Source organism: Manacus candei, unplaced genomic scaffold, assembly GCF_025592945.1.
Source record: "Manacus candei isolate 608988 ecotype Guabito, Panama unplaced genomic scaffold, ASM2559294v1 h1tg000043l, whole genome shotgun sequence".
NCBI lineage: Eukaryota > Metazoa > Chordata > Aves > Passeriformes > Pipridae > Manacus > Manacus candei.
Window position 1 is genome coordinate 21,097,344 of NW_026138091.1, and position 25,104 is coordinate 21,122,447.

General features: G+C 36.7%; 1 protein-coding gene across 1 annotated transcript in view; it reads left to right on the plus strand.

Moving 5' to 3' along the window:
- Positions 1 to 23,971, plus strand: part of IL17REL (interleukin 17 receptor E like) — a 39,622-nt gene extending 15,651 nt beyond the window's left edge. The window contains exons 2-17 of the mRNA XM_051795618.1: positions 295 to 322; positions 5,967 to 6,116; positions 6,701 to 6,810; positions 7,636 to 7,750; positions 9,244 to 9,288; positions 10,085 to 10,224; positions 10,392 to 10,463; positions 12,583 to 12,637; positions 13,305 to 13,468; positions 15,809 to 15,856; positions 16,529 to 16,586; positions 16,917 to 17,062; positions 19,430 to 19,489; positions 20,529 to 20,586; positions 22,048 to 22,102; positions 23,032 to 23,971. Of these exons, the coding sequence (XP_051651578.1) occupies positions 295 to 322; positions 5,967 to 6,116; positions 6,701 to 6,810; positions 7,636 to 7,750; positions 9,244 to 9,288; positions 10,085 to 10,224; positions 10,392 to 10,463; positions 12,583 to 12,637; positions 13,305 to 13,468; positions 15,809 to 15,856; positions 16,529 to 16,586; positions 16,917 to 17,062; positions 19,430 to 19,489; positions 20,529 to 20,586; positions 22,048 to 22,102; positions 23,032 to 23,059 (1,332 nt within the window). The 3' untranslated portion in view covers positions 23,060 to 23,971. The remainder of the gene's footprint in view (positions 1 to 294; positions 323 to 5,966; positions 6,117 to 6,700; positions 6,811 to 7,635; positions 7,751 to 9,243; positions 9,289 to 10,084; positions 10,225 to 10,391; positions 10,464 to 12,582; positions 12,638 to 13,304; positions 13,469 to 15,808; positions 15,857 to 16,528; positions 16,587 to 16,916; positions 17,063 to 19,429; positions 19,490 to 20,528; positions 20,587 to 22,047; positions 22,103 to 23,031) is intronic.
- Positions 23,972 to 25,104: the final 1,133 nt, after the last annotated feature.

Consider the following 25,104-nt stretch of genomic DNA (forward strand, 5'->3'; position numbering starts at 1 on the left):
CTGTCTGTATTTGATGGAACTGTTATACTTGTTAGAACAATTACACACCTCAGTAGGAATACATGAAAATGAGGATAATGCTGATCTTGTGTCCCCATACATATAAGGCTGCCATATGCAGTAGTGATATGCATTTTCACTGTATTTGAAAACTTTTTTTTAACCTTGAAAATTATTTCTATTGTGAAATATGAATATGATTACCTGTTTAAGATATATTTCTATTTGTGTGCAATGGTGAAGCAATATTTATTTTTATTACTAGCTTTTACAATATTTTGTTTCTGTTTACAGGGGATTCATTGTAAAAGCAAACCTTCTGGTGAGTATATGCCATTCACATTTTTTATTATTATTTTTTTAAAGATAATTTATTAAAGATAATAAATCCACCATTGTAGTGACATAACATCACTGTCATGACAGGGTATTTACCACCAGTTTTCTTGTACAAAACATTGGAAATCGGTAGGTTTTGATAAACAATAGATTAGTAATGATTAGTTTTATAATTTGCCTTACCACAAATGGTCATTGAGAGAGTTTTTTTAGTCATTCTACATGTTTTTATTGCTTCTACTTATTATTACTATTATTGCCTACAATAATAATACAGGGTCTTGCACTACCTGAACTCTGAAGCCTCCAGCAATCACTTCTCCAGTGCACACAGTCATTTGCAGGGAAGTATGAGGCAGCTACCTTGCAGGCAGTCCCCCTTGAGAGGACAGTCATAGTTCTCCCTGAGAGGACAGTCCTAGCTGGAGGCACAACTCTGAGCACTGCCTGTCTCCACAGTGCCTTTCCTGAATCCATGTGGCACAGAGCATAGACAGGGAGAAGATGTGATGCTGAGCCACAGGCATGTGAGATTAAAAATTCCACCTGAAAAAGTCTTTAGTCTTCTACTGCTGAGCAGAGTGAACCTTTCGTGGCTGGTTCAAGGATTGTGAATGAATCTTGTTAGGATTAGACATCTGAGCTACAGTTACACAAACTACGTGGAAGGTAGTAGAAGAAACAGGGGTGTTGAGCCTTGCTCTGCTAGCTGAAGCATGCCTTAATGTCCTAGAGCAGTATAGTCTGAGGATACCAAACCCTCCAACCCTGATCTCAAAGGGAAGGACACCTGTAAATCTGTTGGTTATGAGTTAAAATCTGTGTTGGATATTACACAAATGCAGATCTAGATAGTGGAGACTCATAGGTACCATGAGGTGATGATTCATTCCGTCCTTTTTAGGACAAGGTGATTTATGTGCTGGGAGGGAGGTGAGCGGGATTGTCCCTCTCTGTTGACTGCGAGAATTGCTCAAGTCACAGTCACAGTTTGGCTGAATTTGGAAGGGACCTCTGGAGGTCATCTGGTCCAACCCCTAATGCAGGGACATGCAGATGAAGCACATAAGCATAAGTGAGATGTTTCTCTCTTAATTGGATATAGATTTTGGGCACTGAAGGGTTTGTAAACTAAAGATCCTTATCCTTCAAGATGATGTGCATGCAGCTGGTTGTAGGTTTTTCAGTGTTACCTGAAAATGACTTATCAGTTGTCTTTAACACAAGTAACATGTAGGATGACTCAGCCTTACAGAGGTGGTGAAAAAACATTTTTTTGTCTTCATTCTAATTCACTTGTGCAACAGTGGGTGTATAGTCCTTTCCCTACTTCCTTTTCTATTTATTATAAATTCTTTTTATTATTTATTATTCAAGGTAAAATTACCTTGAAAGACCTTAGGTGTATAGTAGAGGACCTTTGCAGTAGTCATTTCTTTTAGCTGCAACAAAAAGGTGACTTTATTTCCCAGAATTTGCAACCACCAGCCCAGTAGTATTTGGCAACATAGCTTTGACTGCCTTCTTCCTCATGATCTTCTAGACTATTGGTAGTACATAAGAGCTACTGTAGTATTTGAAATTCACTGTAGTATATCCTGACATTGCTACAAAAATATTGATAATTTTAAAAAGGCCTTACATTTTTAGAGAATATATTTGGCACAGTATATCAGCAGGTTATTCAGTATCCTTGAAAGTCTGAAATATTTTCTGAACATACAACTGTGAAACCCCTTTAATTTACTGTGCATTGCAATCCATTGTGAAAGAGAGGCTGTCAGTCGAAATTTAATCAATTTCATAATTGCCATAAGTACTTTCAAGTAGCAAATTTTGGTATTTATTAACTGAAGTGCACCATGTGGTTATCTTGGAACATATCTACTTTGTTTATGAATTGTGTTGAATAATCCTAATGAACAGATGCAGCAGATACTATGATAAATCATATGCAAATAGGTTTGAAATACTACTGTAATTTATAGTCATGGAATGATATGCCAGTGAAGCAATTCTAGTGTGCTTTAGATATGCTCATAGATTTAGCACTGTCAGTATCATAAGTAGTTCAGATTCTTACAATTCTTGTAAGACATATAAGACAAAAAAACAGTTAGGATTTTCCATTGGGTGTTGGCCCAGGCTTGTTATTAATAGGTTTTCTCTACTTTTTTTTTTTTTAACCTGCTCTCCTATTTCATCTTCTTGCCTGAGGCTTCAAATTATCCATCTAATAATTTCTATTGCGTGTTCATTGCTCAGCTCTGGCTTCTATTATCCAGCAGTACATAAGGTGTGATTTGCTGTCATGACAGTTCTGGGTTGATTGCTGCATCATCAGATTAAAAAAAAATAATCTCCTGTGGTTGAGCTGATGGCAAAAATACAAGGAAAGTGTCTACATGATGAATAATAAGCCTTGGTTTCTTTATGCCTGGGCTTATGTGTGCTCATAATTAAGGAACCTTTTATTAAGCAACAATCCCTCTCTCATGTAGGGCTAATTACAGCTATCATTCATAAACACAAAATTTAGGCAAGATTTACTCAGCAGATGGTTCGTGTAGCAAAATGTATCTTTAAGTCTTCTGGGGTATAGATAAAGCTACTTCTGCAAAAAGGAAAATGAGATGTGTTCCAGAAGAAGATATCTTAAGGGGGGATTAAAAGATGATAAAGTAAGAGTTTACTGAAGAATTAGTCAGAAATGAGTCTCATCCTGTGATGATTTATACAATGAAAATAATTTTGTGTCAGGTCTTCTTAAATCACATATTTATTTTGATCCAAAGCTAATATCCTCATACATGATATGATCCATTTAAATTATTATTAATGAGTTTTGCAGAATTTTTTGCGATTCTCAAAATGTATCATGAAATGAATGGGAAAAATCAAAAGTGGAAACGTAATTTCATTTCATTCAGTGTATTACATATTTGTTCTCAGTTTGAAGATAGAAACTGTGATCACGGAGAATAGTGTCTCTGCTGACAGAAGGACAGTAGTCCCTAAATCTGTGTTTGTGCATCTAAGGGTGCTGATCCCATGTCAGCAATGCACCTAGGTTGACTTGGAATTCTCCTGAGATATTACCAACCATGTGACATCTGATGATACCATGCCTCAGGCAGTAATAACTATGGACCAAATTCAATTAAGTCATGACAGTCTCCCCAAAAAATAATACGGTCAAATAATATGGTCAAATGCACCCAAAAAGAATACTTTGTAAACAACTCTCAGCTTTGACTGTATATAAATATATATATGCATATACATATACACATATACATATGTACACACACACACGTGTACAATGCTTTTCCCTTAAATCATTTCTACACAAACATAGGAATGGGCAAGATTATAGGCCTGGATCAAGAAATTTACACCAACGACCAAGGAATTAAGCAGAGACTGTTGCTCCTGCATACCACTGGGTATCTACAACTGCACGTCTTATGATTCAGTCAAGAAACTATCTTTTTGAGCAAAGAGACAGAGCTAAAACTAATCCTCACCTATCCCATTATTAGTAACAGTTATCAGGTAGTTCTGCAATATAATAACCTCCCAATTAATTGTGGGTGTTGTACAATAACTTTCCATCCTGAGATACCTTCAGGATTATTACACGGCCTATTCTTGGAACATGTAATATAGTATTCACATCTGGCTGCTGTGCACTGTTCTTCTTAGAGCTGTCTTAACTCTGTGGAAATGTTTATAAATTCTTCAAATGTCAATGTAGTCCACTGCTCTTAAAGCCTTATTCATATATTTTGAGTGATCTGTGTTTTGTCTTTGGTTTGCATAACTTGTCTTCTCTAGTTGCCAATATTTCTTTGAATAATTGACCTATGGCCAGGTGAAGTGAAGTGTCCTTGTTTTCCCATTCTCTTCTACTTGGTTCATATCAGCATATCATCTTCCCTCCAAAATATGCTTAATGTCACAAAACCAGGATAATGGAGTGGAGATTCGGGTATGAAGTGTTTGTCTTTTCTGACTTTTGATATGTATCATGCAGGACTTATTTCTCCTGATACCAAGTGTGAGGGCACTTAAAGCCTGACAGATTCAAGCCAAGGAGCCACAATTATGTCAATCTGTCTTCATGTCCTGCAGTATTGGTATCTGATCCTTGACAATGGGCTTCAGCTGCAACTGGACACTTTTCTTCTTTGGATGGGTTGGAGGGATAAGTAAGGATAAGCTTTGTCCCTCCTCCTCCCCCATATCCTACCTTTCCTCTGTGAGAACTGTGGATGTGCCTTCCTTGTGAGTCAATGGGCATCCACCCTTTACTACAGTTCTTGGTTAGACATTGAAGGATGCACCCTCTCCTGATGATTTTCATTAAGAGTGTTATCCTGAATTTTATGGCAAGAACAGTATTGTGGCACTGCTGTTTCAAACTTTTCTCTCTGCCATACTATTTGAACTCCTTCTAGGAGCACGTTAAGCAGTATGATTAATATGAATCAATTTTTTTTCTTCTTCTATACTCTTGCCAGGGGATAAGAATGTGCAGTAAAATGCTTTGTTTTACTTGGGTGGTTTTTAAATTTCATGCTATGTACTGAAGTGAGAAGGTTAAGAAACATTTTAAAAAATTGCTCTGATGTAGTTACAGCTAAAAAGATGTGTGCTGCATTGCATACTGCAAAGCCAAGGAAAACACCCTAATTCCCTGGCTATTTATTATGATAGCTTCTTGAACTCGTAATTTTTGGGACTACAAATAATGGAAGTGAAGTAGAGAAGCCCAAGGAATGCATTGAGGATTAAATCCACTGTACCAACCTAAATTCATAAATAAATAACTGATTTCTGTGCAGGGCAGTCAGAGAAGCAGAAAGAGATGAAATATGGCAAAATGATGGGGCCTTTTTCTTTTACACAGAAAAAGATGGTGGCTCTGCAAACTGATGTTCTAAGGCTTTGGAATGACTAAATTTCCATAGGGAAATAAGATGAGACATAGCTGTGTTTTGTGCCTACTGATTACTGTGTTCTGTGCCTTGAAGAAGTCCTGGATAATATTAATTCCGCTCTTGCTGTTTTGGTCTAAAGCAGAAGGAAATCCCGTAGGTGTAAGGGATTTTTCCATGACTAGGAATGCAATGGTGCCCTCTTGCGTGAAAGTGATATTTTAACAGCAATTGGGACCATCAGAAAATCCTAAAATTAAATCCTAAAAGATATGAGAGTGCTTGCAATATACAGGTAATGGTTTTGAAAAAAGTTTAAATAAACTATTAGTTTAGCCATGATCCAGCAGATCTGATTATTTAAAAACAGTATTAGTCTAGATGTGTTCTGCTTTACTTAACTGTTAGAAGTCTGATTGCTGCCTCTTGTGGGTTAACACTTCCCTAAGCCCAGAAATTTATTATCAAACCTCATCTGTACTGTAGTTCTTTCCAACCCCCTGCATTGCTAGTGAAGCCAAATAGCTAAGTTAGCCATGTGAAAGTCTTAGGTAAAGTATTGGCTTTTGCAAAGTGGTGGCTCCCCTACTGATTTCAGGAGAGCTGGAGCTCCACCTGTGGTTCTTTGTCTCACCCAGATATCCTGTGCGCAATGAGGTTTCTCTGTTCTTATGCTTGCATTTGCAGGTGGCATTTTTAACAGCTTCTGCCGTGATGCTCCTGCATCTTTATCTTCTATGGTACTGAGAAGCATGAAGATATCAACAGTGATGAAATGTGCCCAAGGAAGCCCATGCTCTCTTTATTTAAACATTAAAGGAACTCTGAGTCTGGATGGTAGGAATCAGCTTTCCTATTGAGCCGTGACAAATGAATTTTAACTTCCAATATAATACACATAACTTGTCCTCTACTAGTGCCCCAAGCATACTGATGCCCTTTTCTTTCTTGCTCTGAATGCATACACACACATACACACACTAATTTGGTCTTTGGCAACTCAGACATGGGTTACTGCCCCAACAGACGGAGAAACAGTTTATACATCTGAAGTTACAGTTCTGCACTAAAATGAAATGAAAGCACACAAACTTTTTGTGCATAGTCTATTTTTACTAACACCCTGCCATTCATATGCTTGTGTTACTGTTTAGATATTTCCTAGTTGCTTCACTCAGAGCTAATAGGTTCATTTTTAAAATTTGCATAATTAAAGCTTTAATTTAAAGCAACCAGTGTCAAATCATTGCTCCTACCCTCATGTGTGTGTTATCTATAATGTCCCTGTTTTAACAGATATAAAAAATGTGTGCCTTTCACTTCAAAGGAAAGCTTACGATATGGTATATTTTAATTTATTTTTTGTATTTCTTAGAGATGCTTAAATTATATTTTTGCAATCTGTTCCTAACTCATTTCAGAAAATATCCGTGGACTGGAAATATGTTCTCTTTCACTGGACACACAACAGTCTCAGTGCACAAATGTGAGATTCACTAGGAAAAAAAGCAAGATGCTTAATGGAAAGAAGGTAGATGACTTTTTTTTAAGGGGTTGTTTTTAATTTAAATGTTTACAGGCCTTTGGAAAGAAGTATACTTTGTATCTCTCTTATTTTCTTCTCTTATTCACTTTGTGGAAAAATGCAATGAACTGTGTACTTCAGCATTGTCAAATGAAACTCCAAAACAAAATGACCTTTTTTATCCTATAAATTAAATTCCATACCATTTTTGTACTTCTTCCTTTTGGTAAAGGAAGCTGGCTATGCAAAGCCTAATTTTAGAGTATATCCAACATGAAAATCTATATGGAATTTAATAGTTACTGCTGTCAGTGAGGGAATGACCTGCTATAACTGGACCTCAACTTTTGTCTCCTAAATTACTTTCTGTCTCACAAACTGTTATTGGAGTGAATAAATTTGCTGAAGTTGTAATTAAATATTTAAACAGACATTTTTTCCCCATTCTGCAAGTGTTTGTGCTTGTAAAATGGCTAGGCTGGGGCTTTTGGTAGTATGAAAGATTTTTTTGCTTTTGAAGTTCAGTTAGCATTAAATACCTGTATTTCTATGCTTTTAGTATTATTTGATATCTTGTAGATATTTTGATTTCTAAAAGTGAAGAAGATAGCAACATCTTGGATTAGAAATGACGATACTCTGAAACCCTTTTGTTGAACTGTATCTGTTTCTTTTGCATTCTTAATGCTACAATATCTGAGACTGCTTAATGCTGCTTGTAAATATGAATAATCTGAAGAAAGAATATTGCTTGCTTAACTCTTGTTAACCAATGGTTTTTATGTATCTGGAAGTCATGCATGAACTTGATTTTATAAATGTTTTAAACAGGTACAGGTACAATTCAATTGTGTTGAAGTCAATGTAGCACAACACATCTATGTGACCATGAAAACTGTACCAAATTACTGTGAAGTCAAGCTGAGTCAGGAATACTATGTTGAAGGTAGGAAAACATCTTAAACCAGATGTTTTTCAAGAAACATCTTGTCAAAGAAAAAACCGAAACGAACCAAAAAACACAAAGGCAAAAGCAAGTCCAAACCACGGTTCTGGGATACACTGACATAACTGATGGTAGAACATGTATGCCAGGACCAGTCTTAGTCTACATTTCAGTGATTTTCTTTTTGTGTGCAAGGAAAGGTCTCAACTTGCTATGAAACACAGAGTTTATATCTAAAAGTATATGGAAAACCGAACAACGCTATGCATTTGTCTCAGCTGGCCTCCTTGTGATGGACACGCTCTTTCTCTGCCCTTGGGTTCAGCCCTGTGTGCTCTCTATCCTAAGATGGAGCCTCTGCTTCTCTGCATGGTTAGGCCATGGGTGGTTTCAGAGGACAAGGAAAGCTTAATAGGAAAACCTATAGAAATTGACTTTTACTTTCATTAACTAGTTGTTCTATTGCCTGGTGACACATTACTGGAAATGATAAGGTAGCAAATTTCCATGTTTTTGGGGTAAAGTGCCTACAAATTTTTTACAAATTATACCATGGGCATACAAAAATATATTCAGCACTGTGGTCCAACCAAGATACAGTGTGGCCAGTGGAGGTAAGTGCAAAAAATGACATGAGAACCCTTGTTCGATCCAGTGCCTGGGTTTGTCCCACCTTCCCATCTCCAGAGCACACGAGTGGGGGGACTCTTGCCCTTGCCCCTTGGTAAAATGTCATCCCTTACATACAGTTCCACACTTTCATTGAAGTAAAGCCTTTTTGTGCTTGAAAAGCCTTTCATTTTCTTGATAAATCCTGGTTCACTATTGAAGCATATATGTACTCTGTGAATAAAGAGGAGGGAAAATAAAATTTTATACAGCCTAGTTTTAAGACATTTTACAATGGTGAGTCAACAAATGAAAACAGGAAATATTTCTCTGTGAAAAAGCATTTTGTGGGGAAACGAGAGCAAAGGACTTGCTCTAATACTGAGTTATGCAAGGAGAGGTGAAAACAGTAGGCAGCACAACAAAAGCTGATTTAGTGTTCTTAAACAGAGTTAAGTTTTGGAGATACAAATATCAGATGTTAGTTCTGAAAGCATTGCCTGGATTCTAATTCTGGTAAGTTCGCTGTGAGCTAGATAAGGTGTTTCTTTCTAAGCTTGGAATCAGAATGGCAAAAATGCACAGTTGTAAGGTACTAGGTGAAGCGGTGCAGTGTTATATCTTAGACTGATGCCTTAAACATTCCAGTAGAAACTCCACACTGGGGAGATAGTTCCTTAAGGCATATTGTGATACAATTGCTGTGTGTGGGAAGAGTACTTTTCTTTTTTGCTGTTTATCTAGAAGCAGATGTAAATCTGCCTTTAAAAAGGGGGATAAGAGATAAGTTTCCTAATGAGAAGCTGTTGGATAATTTGAGAGTTTATTTACAGAATTATATGAATTAAGCAGCACTTAATAAAATTCTGGCTTTTATTTTGCAGATTGCAGGAACAGTGATGTGGGAAAATATATTCCAGCTTGTTTGGGTGAGCTGATTCTATACAACTTAGAGCTGTGAGATACTTCTGATGACCTACACCATGATATTTTTTCATACATGAATAAGCAGGCGAAAAATGTATTTCCAACTATCACTACTTCTAATTACCATGTAGTTGATAGGTCATGTCCTGGAAAATTATTTTCTCTGTGTTGACTTGGAAATGCTAGGTAGCAGATAAAGATATTTACAACCTATTTACTACTTAAACTTTTGGAAATAGATTTGTGTCCTTTCTGTGTAGTTTGGATTGCTGGTTTTATATTTTGTCTCTTGAAATATCTCATAAATAGATTGAAATTAATTTGCCAAACTGCTATCCTGATTTTGGCATACCCATGAATATAAAAAAAAAAAATCCCCCCACATACTGCATTTGTCTAACACAGTTGCACATATTTTCTATGTAATGAAATTACTATCTTTGGTTAATCAGCTTTTATAGTAGTAATAATGTGTATATTTCATGTATTTGTAAGATTACAATTATTAAATTTGAAGTAAAATACGTAGGTGTCTTGGCCTGTCAGTATTGCAAGTGCTATTTTAAAACTAAGTAATATTGAAGGAAAGTTATTGTATCTCATAAAATAACTTGAGGAATATCAGGATATAAAAATAATAATTTCAAACATCCTAGGTAAGAATTTATAGATGTTGAATTTCATCTCCATGAAGTTATGAAATACATTTTGTGCCTTTTATAAAGAAATAAAAAATAGAAACAATAAATTAATAAAGAAACAGATGTGATAATTTCATGCTTGAATTTTATTTTTCAGCTGGAAAGTTTGATTATAATGTAGACAGGGCAAGGAAACTTATAACAGTGAATGTATCCAACTTTCCTCGAGAACAAGATTATTATGTTCGCCTGTGCTACAAATGGTTTACCTGTGAAGATGCAGGGGCATTTGCTGTGGTGAGTTAAAGCTCATAGAAGTTTGTTGAACTGTTGAGAGGGTGACTTGTAGGTGGCAATGCTCATTAAGGTCACAGTTATAAGAAATGGCCTTCTACATCTATATCATTTAACTTTATTAAATGTAATTTACAGTCCTGGATTCATGACCATCTTTTTCATTTCAGATAAAAGGAAAGGAATCTTTTAAATCAGTTTCTCTGAAATATTCTCAGCTACTCCCGTGTCTTTGCATTGAGGTAATACAGTCTGGAATTTGGTACATACTTGCATTTCTGATTAAAGAAATTTTATCAGGGATTTGTGCTAAGAAATGAGGAAAAGTTTCTCAACCCAAGTTTTTGACAGGCTTGTTTCAGCTTATGATTTTGAAAATGTAAAAGTGATTTTTTAGGAAATGCTAATTAAAATGGTGATCAGAAAAAAAATGGGATACAATTTACATTAATTTATGGAATGTGTTGTGTAAGACTATTTTGACTGATTTTTTATAAGTAATGAAAAAAAGAAAATTTAATCTGACTGAATATCAGCATATCATTTGATATAGTATTGCATAAGAAACTAAAAGAGAAACTGAGGAAGCTGAGAGCGAGAACAAGTAAGTTTGGTAGATAATACCTGGCCACAGGGCTAACTCAACAACTCCTCTTGAATGTGACTGTGCTGGTAGGGAGATTATTTAAGGATCACACTTATAGCCATTCTAATATCAATGACATGGGCACAAATGGGTGGGAACATGTAATGAGGTTACACTTTGGAGATGTAGTCAAAATGGACCACAGGGTCAGGGTAATTGTGGAATCTTCATATGTGACATAACCAAAGGACAATGAAGTGTCAAGTCTGAAGTCCAAGTTCATGCACTGCTCTAATAAAAAGAATTCTAGCTCTAAAATGTGAGTCCTCATTTAGAAATAACAGTGGAGGAAAAAAGATGTGGGTGTAATTGTTCATCACAGGATGATTAAACTAACATACTCCCATGACGTAAACATGAACAAAAGTCTAGTGAATTAGATTATTCTGAGCTAACAGGAAACCATGGGCAAGGTCTTCTTTGAAATACTGTAAGCAATTCTTGTATCCATATCCAAGAGAGATTAATTCAAATGGAAGATGTACATAAAAAATCTGGAATGGCTGGGGACTGAAGAGACTGTCTTACAAAGGAGATTCAAAGAACATGTTTCCATTAGCCTAGTAAATGTTGCTTACAAGGAAAAATAAGAATTTTTAAGCTAAAGCCATTCTTGCTCCAAGGATGAAGGGAGATAAACTTCATTATGTGAATATATTCAGAACAGTTACAGATTTTTTTCTGATAACCTGAGAAGTGACATTTTTGAATATCCTATATACAAAGGAATAAAATTAACAAACCAGTTTAAAATGATCTTGATAAGATAGAAAGATACTATGTGAACCTAGTTCCTCAGTGAATTTTGGGGTAGGATTTACCTTGTGGATTAAGATATTTAAATGTAGATGTTCGAAGACAGGTATCAGCATTCAAATTAGGTATCTAAATTCTTAAAGTCAGTGGAGATCTAGTTAGTGCAGTCAGGTGCTTAATTGACCAAATATAGGTGACTCTTTTGGGATGTGCTGAACTGCACTGTAGATTCCACTGTCTGCATTGGCTAGATTTTTATATTTACTGTAATAGTAGTTTGTGAACTTTAGTCACACTCAGATATGTACATTGTAGGGACCTAAAATCACATACCTAAATATATGAGCTGAACCACAAAGTCTCTTCCACGACTAGGGATGTTTTTCATTCCACTCTGAAGATATGAGGTCACTAGAAAGGTATTATTCCTCTCAGTGCATATACAGAGAATTCCACAATAGGATTGCTGAGCAAACAGATGAGAACTGTAAGTAACAGAAACATCTGCACATGAATTGAAATAATTAGGGTATAGTAGCAGCCATGAACATATACATGCAGGTTGGGTTAAGTGTTACTCCTCAGATTTTAAGGATGTATCCTTTATCATTACAAAAGCCAGAAGATATAATATAATTATTATTGAATGTCTTTTGATACCCCTAGAAAGTAATGAAACTGAAAGAAACTTAATGAAAATCAAACTGGAAGACTTTCTAAATGAAACTGGGCTAAATATAGGCACAGAAATAGTAGGAATATTAGAAAGGATCACCTTAGTTCAATGATGAACAATAACATAAAAATTTATGCAAAATTTCTTTAAGAAACTACTTTCAAAGCTTACTAACAAACATAGCATCCTTGTCTTTGGTGGAAAGGTTTTCTGTCACATTCTGCCTCAAATGTTAAAAATGTGTCTGAGAATCTCTAACTAATGGCCACTTTTTGGATTGTAGGGTTGGCTGGCTATTCCAGATGCAAGGAGGATACAACTTTGCCCCTTTGCAAATGGCAAGTACTGTGTGATTAGTCTTTACAGAAGTAATTTTCAACAACTCCAGTAGTATGCCACAATTTAAAATTAATCTAAAATGAAAATCATATATTGCAAAACTTCAAGGAAATCATCATATTGGTTTATTTTGCTGTGGTTGGACTAAATAACATACTTTGAGACCAAATAGTTCACCAAGTTTATGCCAATGTAAACACCAAGTAACTTTCTAGTCATTTTCCACATTTTCTAAGTCATTCACAAACTGACCAGAAGAAAGAAAAGCCACTGAGGTCAGCTGTGAAATGCTGATATGAGAAGAGGCTTCAAGGAGACATTTGAAGAAGGTGTCTGACACCTAAATTAAAGGATAGAGCAGGGAGGTGAAAAAGACAGTTAACTGCATGTGGGAGTTCCCATGCTTAATGGGAAATTATTCACACAAAATGTTCCAACAGTCTCAGAATTTGGTCTGATATGACAGCTGAAAAAGGAGTAGTCATATTACATACGTATGAAAGTGAAAGTTTTACCAGATAAATAGAAAAAAGTATAACCTGAGAAAGTGTTTTATTGTGTTAAGTCCAACCTTTTGGTTTAAAGCACATGTAGAGGTATCAGACTTACGAACAGTTTGGATTCATGTCTATACATCTTGAATAACGTTCCCCTCTTTGTGCACAGATACGAAGACACTATGGGATAATATTGTTTATAACCCATCGACACAAACCCTAGCTTGGGAGCCAGCCTGTCCTGTGCTTGTCATGGTTAACCTATGCAGATTCACAAAGTTGAACCACGACTGTGAAGATATAGAAAACTCTTCCAAAAATTCTACCGAGAAAGTAAGAGCTATGCAGACTAATTCAAACTGTGAGATTGAATGCCATCACCAAAGGCATAATGTGAAGAGATAGACTTTGGAGTAAGAACAGTTGCAAATTCCTCTCTTCTTCTCTGATACTTTATTCATAGTCACAGTCTGTTCTTGTATGCTAATCACATGATTTATTCAAAATGGTCACTGACTCACTATTAAGAAATAAAAGTGGAGATGACTGGGCAGCTAGTAATGTTTGCTAAATTCTTTGGGGTAAATAGGATCTGCTTTTCATTTATTGTAGAGACATAATTCATCTATACTGACTTTGCACTCTAAAAGATAGGTGTTCAAGTCTACACTATTCATGTCAGATTCCATTTAAGGGAGACAAACACATTGGGAGAACAACTCTTCTCATCTGTAGATAGGCATAATAGGATGGAGAAATTTCTCTCTGAAGGTACCTCTTTCTTTTTAATACCACAAAGTCTATTGTGATTAGACTAGATTTGAATATTTAATATTTAGACACCTAAAATGTAAATTAGATGAAGCTAAATCTCTTTTAAATCTTTCTGGACACATAACAGTACTTTGGTAGGGCACAACTATTTTGTACCTAAGGTCTCTTTTAAGTGCCTTCCTAAAGCTGGTCCAATTTCTGGAGATTGTGGGTGCTGAAATATTATGTCCCTTAGTTCTTCCAGCACTTCTTCTCTCAAGTTGAAAAGGGTTTTCAAATGCATGTGAATGGCTTAATACTTCAGTCTGAAGTCTCATGATGCTAAATGTTCTGGGTTTATGACGTTCATTAGAATTCTGGCTTTCATCTTGAAAAGCAGCTTTCAAGCTTTCCTGATTGTGGAGAGAAGGCAGTAAACTTGAAGTAACAACTGAAAAGGCAAATAAAATCAAATAGAAGTTCTTAATTTTTGAAACTTTTGGATTATTATTACTATGATGATGTAACTGGGGAGGGGACTGGGGCTGGCTCAAGGCTGTTGAATGCTTTTTTAATTAGGAACTCCTGGCCAAGTGTTCAGTGATTGTTCAGATTCACCATTTTATGAGTTTCAACAAAGCTTTGATCTTGAAAAAACAAATTAATTGAATTTTACACATCTGAGTGATCCCTGGGGGATTAGTCATCTGCTGACAGCAAACACAACTCATTGCTTGCAGGACAGAAAGAGAAAAAAAGCAAAAAAATGAGGTTTGGCTGGTAATGGTTATATCTGTAACCCAGATCAGAATCCAAGGTTAGTTTATTACAGAGAATGAGTGTTTTTCCGTATTTACTCATTGCATTTAATGGACGAATATTAATATTAATCATAGAATAGTAGATTATCCTGAGTTGTGAGGGACCCACAAGGATCATCAACATTCACATACAGAATGAATTCCCCTTTTTTAAAATTAATTCTAAAAAGTTTGATATTGAATTTGGTCCATTTATTGTACTGTAGCCCTGAAAACAACCTCTGTAGTGTCCTGGAGACTGTTGCAGATTCCTCAGCTAGGGCCAGCTCCCCCAGTCAATCCACACAGGGCCACACACTCTAATATTGTGCACATGTACTGACTTAGGCCCCAAAGCTACATCACTCCTTTCTCTAATGAGGGTGGACCTTTCTCTGTTGATGACTATGCTGTCTCCATGTCTGAGAAGACTCCTACAGAACTATCTTCTGTGACCCTGTTATAGATGTGCCTCAGGACATATATTATGTTCTCAAAAAAAGTTAGAGGAAAGAAGCATTTGACCATGATGCTGTGTGTTGTGCTCAGTCACTTAAGCAATTTATTTAAGGAGAATCACTTATATATGTAGTAATTGTTTAAATGAGACAAGGCTTTTATGGTGAAGCCCTTGGTGGATAAAGAGTTGTTAATCACGAAAACAACATTTTGTGGATGGCTTAAGTGGATATCTAAATTCATTTAACTGTTCTGGAATAAGGATATGGAAAATGGAAAGATTTCTAAACTGATGGTGGAACATTTTTGAGTGTATGTTTAAATGTTCTGCTGAGTTGTTGATGAGTGGCAAATAAAGGACTGAAATAAAATGACTGTGTAATAAGAATTTTGCACAGGAGCCCCCATGGAATCAATTAATTGAGCTCTAATGGGTCAGGCTGATTGTAAAAAATGGTACATGTTACAGATAAAAAGGAAATGATTCACTAATCTGTAGTAATGGTTGTTTCTAACTATTTTATGTGATTAATTTCCTGAGATGTTTATAAAGTAAACAAACCAGTTCCTTTCACAGTAATCAAACCATGAAAATTTTGAATAATCGCTTTTGTGAAACTAGTTAATGAAACTAACTAATGAGGAGTGCTCTGTCTTCAAGCAGGTTAAATATTCTCGTGTGGACACTCACCCGAGACTTTGCATGAAGGTAAAGGGATTTCTTTGTAAAACATATATTAACTGCCTTCTTTCTGTCAGCTCTGAAAAAAATACAAACTGTTGATGTCCTTTAGGATCAATATTTTGTTTCGTAGCTCTCATGAATGGCAACTAAGAATGAAGGAAATGTGAAAGATTAGATTAGAAGGTGATTGTTTGGAAGTGCAGCAGCAAGGATAGATAGGACACAGGTCAGATTGTGCCCTCTGTTTTTTCCGCTTAAGAAAAGCAGGAAAAAAATGTTCTTGGTCAGTGCAAATTCTGAAGAATGCACTCAAATTAATGTATAAAGTTTTCCATATTAAATATTTGAAAATAAAATTATCAACACAAAATTATCAGTACAATTACTGGAGTATCTTTTACTATTCTAGTTGAGAAAAAAATGCCGCATAAGGTTAATACAGGCATATTATTGTTTGCTTTTAGATTACTTTTAAGTTGGTGGAACCAGAAGTTTCTGTAAAATATATGTGTCTATCAATACCTGAAGAATTAGGGGACCTAGTTTAAGTCAAGGGTTATAAGATATCATAGAGCAGGAATGTTGTGAATTAATCTTCTGCAACTTTCTGGAATGCCCTGATCATCATTAGTTGAATATTTTGACACAGATTGAAATGGAAAATTTGGTTTTTCTAACACATTCCTCTGCTTTCAGTTTACAACCAAAAAAGGAACTTGGATTAAATGTCCATTTGCTCATGGAGAATTTCCAGGTAAACATATATTTTAAAAATTACATAATATTATATTATGGAAAATATTTTAATCAGTCACTAGATGTGAACCTTCTCTGTTGAGATGTGTTCATAACACTGTAAGTTGTAAATTAAGTCAGAGATTTGAAAGCTTGCTACTTCTAAGTATGCCCAGTAGATCAAGTGTTTATCAGTATAAAAAGTAACTTGTGGGAATCAAAACAATTACCTGCATATCATTTGCTAGCACTTAACTAATACAAAAGGCTGTTATTATAGATGTAAAAATTTAGAATATAATATACAGTCCTTGTATATCTAAAAGCAAGTCTTTTCCCCTAATATCAGCTTGGAAAATGAGAACTGCTGCAGTTGCAGAGCAAATACAAGTTTTCTTCACATCCCAAACCAAAGCACAGTTCTCAGTGCTTGTGTGTAACAGGACACAGATGGCCTCATGTGAATCTCTTGGGATGCACCATTCAGTCTCTGTGGTTTGTATATATTATTTCTTAAACATTGTAATACTTCTAAACATATCTAACTGCATTCATTTATTATTCCACTTATCATTCTGTAACTTGAATACATTAATAAACCCATGCATGTACATATTGGAACAATTAGTGGAACATTTTAGAAGCATGTAGTTCTAATTCTCATCTCACACTGAAACAAGAAATAAAGATCCTGGAGTTAAATGAGTCACATCAAAGGATGTGACTATTAAGTGGAACCTTCATATTCTTTTAATGTCATTTTTTGTAGTGTGGTATTTGTATTTTGCATATAGCAAATGTTACTGTTTAGTATTTCAGGTGTGGGTCACTGATACAGCTGACCTGGCAAATGTCACATCATGAAATGTAAGACTTCAGGCATCAATCTATGATGAACTTGAACCACTCCAAATCTCACAGCTGCCAAAACAAACCCAACACACAAAAAGTTTTCAGCCAAATTATCTTTTTGAGCCAACTGACTGTGTGACTACACTGGTTCTTCCAACAGCTGGGACAGAGTGGGAAGAGATTATGGGAAGGTGAGATTTCTGATTAAGGCAGCAGCCAGTCATGAAATGAGAGCCTCATTCCTCTCTTGCAACTAAACCTATATCTCACACATTTTCAGTGCAGCACTGTGGCTTGCCCTTGGCCTTCAACCCTGCCTGCCAGTTACCTTGTTGGCCTGACCTGTGATCTACTGAGAGACACATCTGGAAAGTGAGGTCAAAGAGCAGAAGAGCAGCCATAGCATTATTTTTCAAATAGGAGGATATTAGCAGGATAGATCATAGTAGCTACTAGGGCCACCATGCTGAAAGACATCCTGCTGGTTCAGCAGCCAGTTCCTCAGCAGTCTTATGTCCACCCCTAAATGTGTGCTCCTGCTGTCTGCTCCCCTGACCAGGTATATGAGATGTCATATGATGGATTTTGAGAAATTTGAGAAATCCAGATGTTGCGATTTCAATTGTTCCTCCTGACTGTGCCCATTGACTTCATTCCACTGTAGGGGGATGTGCTTTAGAAGACACAAGCATGCCATAGCTCCGACACCTGTCCTCTCTTTAAGATATATTCCAGCTGTATTTCTTTGCCACTACATGCAGGGACACACTGCAAATGTGCCTTTTTCAAGTGCTTCTGATGCTTTTAGTGAGCAGGGTGCACATACCAGGGGTTAGCTGAGAACTAGGCATCTGTGAATAAAGACTTCTTAGACTCGAAGAGGTGGACACTGAATGGTGAATTTATTTTCTAATGAATCAGTTTAGGTCTTTATTGCACCTCCAGTGCTGAATGTGACAGAGCAGCTGTTAAAAGAGAGTTTTCCAACTCAGCTTTGCTGTTCAAGCTTAGGACATGCTAAAGTGGAAGATGATAACTTGCTCCTCTAGGAGATCCCAGAACTGAATAATCATGGGGAAAGGCCTGGGAAAAATCAGCTATCCTAATCAACACAGACCAGAGAGGGCATTAGTGGTGACATCAAGAGTCTGTCCTAATGGGAAAAGGTATCTTGGGAAATTATGTATTACTGGTATTGAATTGTGTGTTTCATGAAGGGCACTGATGTCCCTTCCAGCTCAGCATATTCTTTGATTCTGTGATTTAAAAATACTGTTTTCTTCCCTCTGGCACAAAGCTGTTATGTCCTCTGCTACTGTGACAGAAAGGGACCCCACACAAATTGCATACTGTTCCTATCTCAACACCATGAGCAGTATATACAAAGTTTTCATCAAGACCCATCTCTGTGTTCCCAGAAACCAATGTTCATTCTCTATCTAGTAATCCTTTCTCAGTCATGCTCAAAAAAGAACATATTCACCTAAGTTCTCCCCAATTATTTTAGGAGTTTGCCACACTGAAGAGAGTAGTGTAGGATTCATAACTATTGGTGGAGTAACTAACATTATTTTGAGGACAAACCACAATCAATCAAATATGAAGTGTCAGACCAGTTAATTTAGGACACTTTTACCCTAAGGCTCAACTTGTTCTCTGCATACAATGGGACGGGAAGTACAGAAGAACTGTAAAGAAAGGGTCATTCCTTTAACTCATGTACACCAGAGAAAAGAAGTGAAGATGGTGTGAAGTGAACATGGCATGAGCAGCCACGGCAGGGAGGGTATCTGCCTTATGATGCTCCAAGAAATGTAGGAACATTAGCTTTCTCCCTGTGCTCCCGCACTGTGCTTGGCAAAACTACACTAGCTGCTTATGGTCACTGAGATCTGGGGCTATGTCTGAACATGCAGCATTATTGGCAAACAAAGCAAATAGCTGGAGAGACACACTATATTTTCATGGTATGGAAAATTGTATTTTTCAATTTCTTTTTTTCTTCATTAGGGAGATTCTGTATCAATAACTATACCACAGGAAATGTATGGGTCAACAATTTGTATTCAGGTAAGTGTCTTGATTTTTCCAGGTACTCTGTACAAAATAAACAAATAAACAAATCTAAAAAAGAAAAGAAAAGAGAACCGGCAGGTACTCTCTGCTTTCTCCTTCCAGCCAAATCTGATTACTATGCAAATGGAGTTGGCAAAGAGCATTATTTATAGCTTGATGTGCCGCCACCACCTCTCATTGAGATGACATTAACAGAGAAGTTACTCTCCATGATCTTGCTCCTTTGTCAGTGGCAGATAAAGGATATTGCTAATTCTCTCTTTATATGTTTCTTTGTAATAAAAAATTCCAAGCTACCAAAAGATGCAAGTAAACCATAGATGAATTTTTCAAAAATTGACATTAACTAGAAAAGGTGAGGCATATAGCGAACAGCACAGCAAGTGCATGGTGTGCTAGAATTAGCACTCCTGAAAGCAGAGCTGAGCAAATTATTTCTGACATTTTTGCACACTATTTCTATAGCTGAACTTTAGTCAGAAAACATTAATAGAAGATGAGCATGAAGCTGATAGGTTTATTCCTCTCTGGAGTTCTGGTTCTCAGCAGACACCAAGAGAAAAGAGACTGACAGCTGGAGCTGGGAGGTTCCAGCAGCTGCCCTGGAAGGCCCTTGTCAGCTTCACTTTCTTTTGCTAAGAAGAAAGAGGCAAGATGAAAGCGAGACTGGCAAGAGCCTTCTGAGTAATGAGAGATGTTGTTCTTCTTTCCCTAGTGAGAAATAAAATTTGGTAGTAAGAATGATATTTTCCTCCATAAATTATTTATTTTGTAAATCAGACATCTGTCAGCATACAGTTCTCCCCCCCCCAAAAAAAAAAAAAAAGATTAGTTCTTTCATTTACAGACGTAAAAGTGATTGCAACTCTCTTAATATACACTAGACCAGCAATATCCATACGTGTTTATTTAAAACCAGATTAAAAATGCAGTCACTTGAGTAAACTAATAAAGCAATCTCATTTTGTCAGCACAAGTGCTTAGTAACAGTTCTGCTGAAGGGGGAATAAGCCTCAATTCTTTCTTTTAAAAGGGCTGGAGAACAGATGTAGATTATTCAGTGCCACTGCAAATCTGTGATACCTACTGTGGTAAGTATGCATGATAACATAATAAGCATTAGGTCTTGATTCTGTAGAAGAGAACATCTCAAGTGAAATGTGTTTTCACTGGGAAACTGAGGTAGGATTCACTTGACTAAATGCAGATGTCTACCTGAGAGCTAGATATGCTCAGCTTTATAGACAATGGACTCATACACCTCAACTATCTTTAATTAGCTACTGCAAGGGCAACTTGTGTGGCTGGTTACTGTCTCTGCTTCCTGGGAGAATTTTCCATCCTATGCCAAGTTCTACGTGCCACACCTATATTTACCTTGCTGTCAGTACATGAGGTAACTAGTTAAAAACACTCTTTGGCAAGTAGGCACACAGTGCTGGCATTGCAGTGATTGCAGCACAGCCCTACTTGTGAGTTCCCCACCTCTGCAAATGGGACAGTAGCACTTGCCTCCTCGCAGAAGTACCCTGAGTATATTATTATGATTTGAGGTACACTCAGATACACCTATGGAGTCAGAATATTCCAAAATCTCCAAGCCCTGAAAGTAAGGCATTGTAGAAGTTAGTGAGTTCAGAGCAAACTAAGGCTGTGGGGTTCACAGTGAGGAGCGCAGGAGTGGATTGACTAGTTTAGAACTAAAAAGTCTGAAAGGAGTCAAGCAGAGAGAAGGCTCAGTCTGAGCATTGCCAAAAACACCTCTCCCCAAACCCACACAAACAACCAACCTCCCTTCCTAGTTCATTGTAAACACAGTAATTCCTATGACAGATTTTCTCCGTTGTCTAAAAGCAATTGTCAGTTAACTACAGTTTCAGATTTGGAAGCCTGATACTAAAAAGGAGCAGGCTTAACTTTGTAGTCTAACTGTAGTTCCCTGTGTAAACATTTGTATAATGCTAGTTCAAGTTTCTTCTCCACTGAAAAACTCAAAACCAATTAAATGAATCAATTAAATAATCAGTGTTGTGGTTCATGTAGAATGAACTAATTTTCATTATTCATATTTTCTGTTTAACAAATGCAAAGAGTATGACAAAAACATGTAAAAAGGCTCCAGAGATGGCAGTCTGGGAATTCCCCTACACCTTATAGTAGGAGACTGGGTCTGCATAGTAAATGAAAGTAGTGGAATACTGCATTTTTATATATACGTAGCTGTATGTTGGGAATTAGAATGACTTACTCTTATTTGCTCTACAATGGATGAAAATGGGAAAATAATGAGGTTTTTTTGTTTGTTTTGCATTTAATAATGATGTAGAGACAAAACTTTGTGTCCTTTTTAAATGTTATGTTTCCTTTGACCACTTTTCTGGACTCTGTTTAATAGAGCATTTTGAGACAGTATTTCACCTATTAAAAAAAGTCAAAACACAACCCTTATCTATTCTGAATGAAACAATAACCCAGATCAGTTCCTGTGAGAATAAATATATGAATCATAATGAAAACAAAATGGCAAGTTACATTTGAACTTGTTCCTTCAGGTTTTCACAATCAGTCTTATGGTGATGGAAATCCAGCAAAGGCCATGACACACAGGTATCCATCCAATGTATAGTTTAAAATATCTGTGAGAGTGGATAGAGTTGTTAATCTTGAAACAATATCATTGGCCTCTCTATAGGAACAGAAGCAATATCTGAGTGAACTTTGTATTAGCTAGAAAGAACACCAGGTTCTTATCTCTCCCTTTTCCTTGTCCCCACTGAAAACATTCCTTGCTCCTGTGACTCTCTCCTCTTTCTCTCTCTCGATTGCAGTGTAGTTTGGCATCAGAGGTAGATGCCTTACTGGGAAAGAGAGGATAAAGGGAGAGAAATAACCAGTGGAAGTGAGAAGTTTGTAGAAGTTTGTAAACTAACAAGACAACCTTCAAGAGTTCTGGAACAAACTCAGATTTGCTGAGCATATCATGAACATTATTAGCACTTGTCCCCTGCTTTCTCACTGATGTTTTCAGGCAGATCTGTTCCCTCCATGCTCTCACTCATTAGACATGTCTGCTCAGCTGTTCCAATGCCTCTTGTCATTCCCACAGCCCTTTGCAAAACACCTATCCTAGGCTATAGACAAATCAGTAATTAATGCAACCCGTGCACATCCTTTCAGAGCCAACCTAGAAATCAAGAGAGAGTAGAGGTGCTCTGAAAAACCCTTGTACAAACATGGGGAAAAGATGCAGCCTTGCAAAATCTGTGCAAATTGTGTGGTTGAGAAGGGGCTACCGTCCTTGCTTTGAGCCAGTCTTTGGCTATTCCCTTGTCAGAAGATACCATTAAGAATAAAGTAGCTTGGTTTTGTTCATTTGTTCATCTGAGCACTGTTTGAAATGTGACAGTCAAGTCCACAAGACTTGAAAATGATTAGATTTGTTATTTAATCCAACTAAATATGAATGCAGTGAACTTTTTCACACTTTTGAGAACCCCCCCCAAACAATCTTCTTTCCTTTTCTGTTTTTCCCCTAGGATGAAGAGTGTGCAATCCTTGCATTGAATTTAACAATATGTTTTCAAGATCATCAGTATCTTCTTAACGTCAAGTTGTATTTTGGAGCAACTTGCAAATCTTATCTAACTGGTCATCTGTCATGTTAGCAGTTTCTGCTAGTTACTGTGAGATTATTCTCATGAGTGAAGAATTTAACAAGTTGAGCCTATTTTAAGATGACCAAAAGAAGTTAGATTATGATTCCTTATTTCCCAGTATTTCAAAACAAAGAATGTCTTAGATTGCTTAGAGAATCAAGTTTACACTTCCCATCTAAAGTAGTATTTCATATAAAATATGCTATAAACGAGTACTTTCATAGTACTTTGTGTACCTATAGAACAAGTATTCCAGATTTTCTTATTTGTAACCTTAATTTTTTAACCATATGCAAAAGTTTTTGAGAAATGAAGAATGGAGGAAGTTTTCTCAGCTTAGTTACATTATTCTTCTTTGTAATTTCCTTCGTTTTCTGATGCCATTTTGATGAACTCACCACGACAGATTATATTGTTTATATATATCTAACAGCTGCTTTCTGTGCTTGTATTTGTTTTTGACTTGGAGATAACCTTCGTATTTGTCTGAGATGGTACATGTCTTTGGTTTGATAGTTATTTAAAATTGTCTCGTGGAAACTCAGCCTAGAAGGAAACAGTCCAATGGAAAGAATTGGAATATTTTTCTCCCATTATATGAGTAATTATATTAAATTTTTCAGAATAATATTAAACACTGATTATCAAACATTTGGCCTTTATTTCACTGAATAGTCCTGTCAAACATTCCTATTTCCTGTTGTGAAACAAGGGAATAAAGTCAACAAAAAAAATGATTAATAGCATATCTCGAAATCATGTGGAACTGATGATGTGAGATCAGGAATATGGGTGGGGAGTGAGGGTCTGGAACAAGAAGTTGATCAATAAAAAATATTTTCCATCTGAATATGTTTTATTGTGTTTTGTTTTGGTTCAAGACCTTCAAAGAGTGCTTTACAGGAGTATAATATAAGAGACATATCCACTGTGTTGAAACACAAGACTTTTTGAGGTGCCTTGGAGAGAACAAGTTCTGCTTGGCTCCTTTGATATCAAAGCTTCATTGTTTGAACTGCAAATCTATTAGATATATTCTTACTCCAAGCAGTGCTACAGCTCCATAAGCAGATGTGATGGGTTGACCTTGGCCGGATGCCAGGTGTCCACCCACCCACTCTATCACTCCCCTTCCCAGCTGGACAGGGGAGAGAGTAACGTGGACAAACACCTTGTGGGTTGGGATAAGGCAGTTTATTTAAAGCAAAAGCAAAGCAGAAGATAGCAGGGTTTATTCTCTACTTCCCATCAGCAGCGATGGTCGGCCACTCCCGAGAAGCAGGGCTTTGGTACGTGTAATGCTTCCTCAGCAGGCAGCCCTTGGAGACAAGGAATGCCCGCCTTCCTGCTCCTTGCCTTAGCTTTTATATCTGAGATGACATCATATGGCATGGAATATCCCTTTGGTCAGTTTGGGTCAGATGGTCTACTTGGGTCCCCTCCCAGGATCTTGCCCTTGAGTGAGAAAGGAATGTTACAACACTGATCCTGTGCTCAGCAGTAGCCAAAACATGGGTGTGTTATCAACATCCTTCTAGTTGCCAGTGCAGAGCACAGCACTGTGAGGGCTTCTATGGGGAAATGAACTCCAGCTCAACCAGACCCAACACAGCAGAGGTGGCAGGACAGCTTTCCTAAAGGACTTAGTTACTTTCTTTGGCTGTGAAGTTGAAGCACTGATCTATCCAGACACCTGCTTTTCATTTAATACCTTCCAGACTACAGCCAGAAAAAAGACACTCACCCATTCAACTGAGAGACCATAATAATATTACTCTCTTCAGTTTCCTCCAATGGAAAAGTCTTTTCTGCAAGAAAGGTTGATTTATACAGTGGAATTTTTATTGCAGCAATGTCTTAAGATCAACTTTTTGAATATGTCCTGGGACTGAAAATGAATTAAAATGATACAGGTGTATCTAGGGCTAAGGCAAAACACTACCTCCAATGACA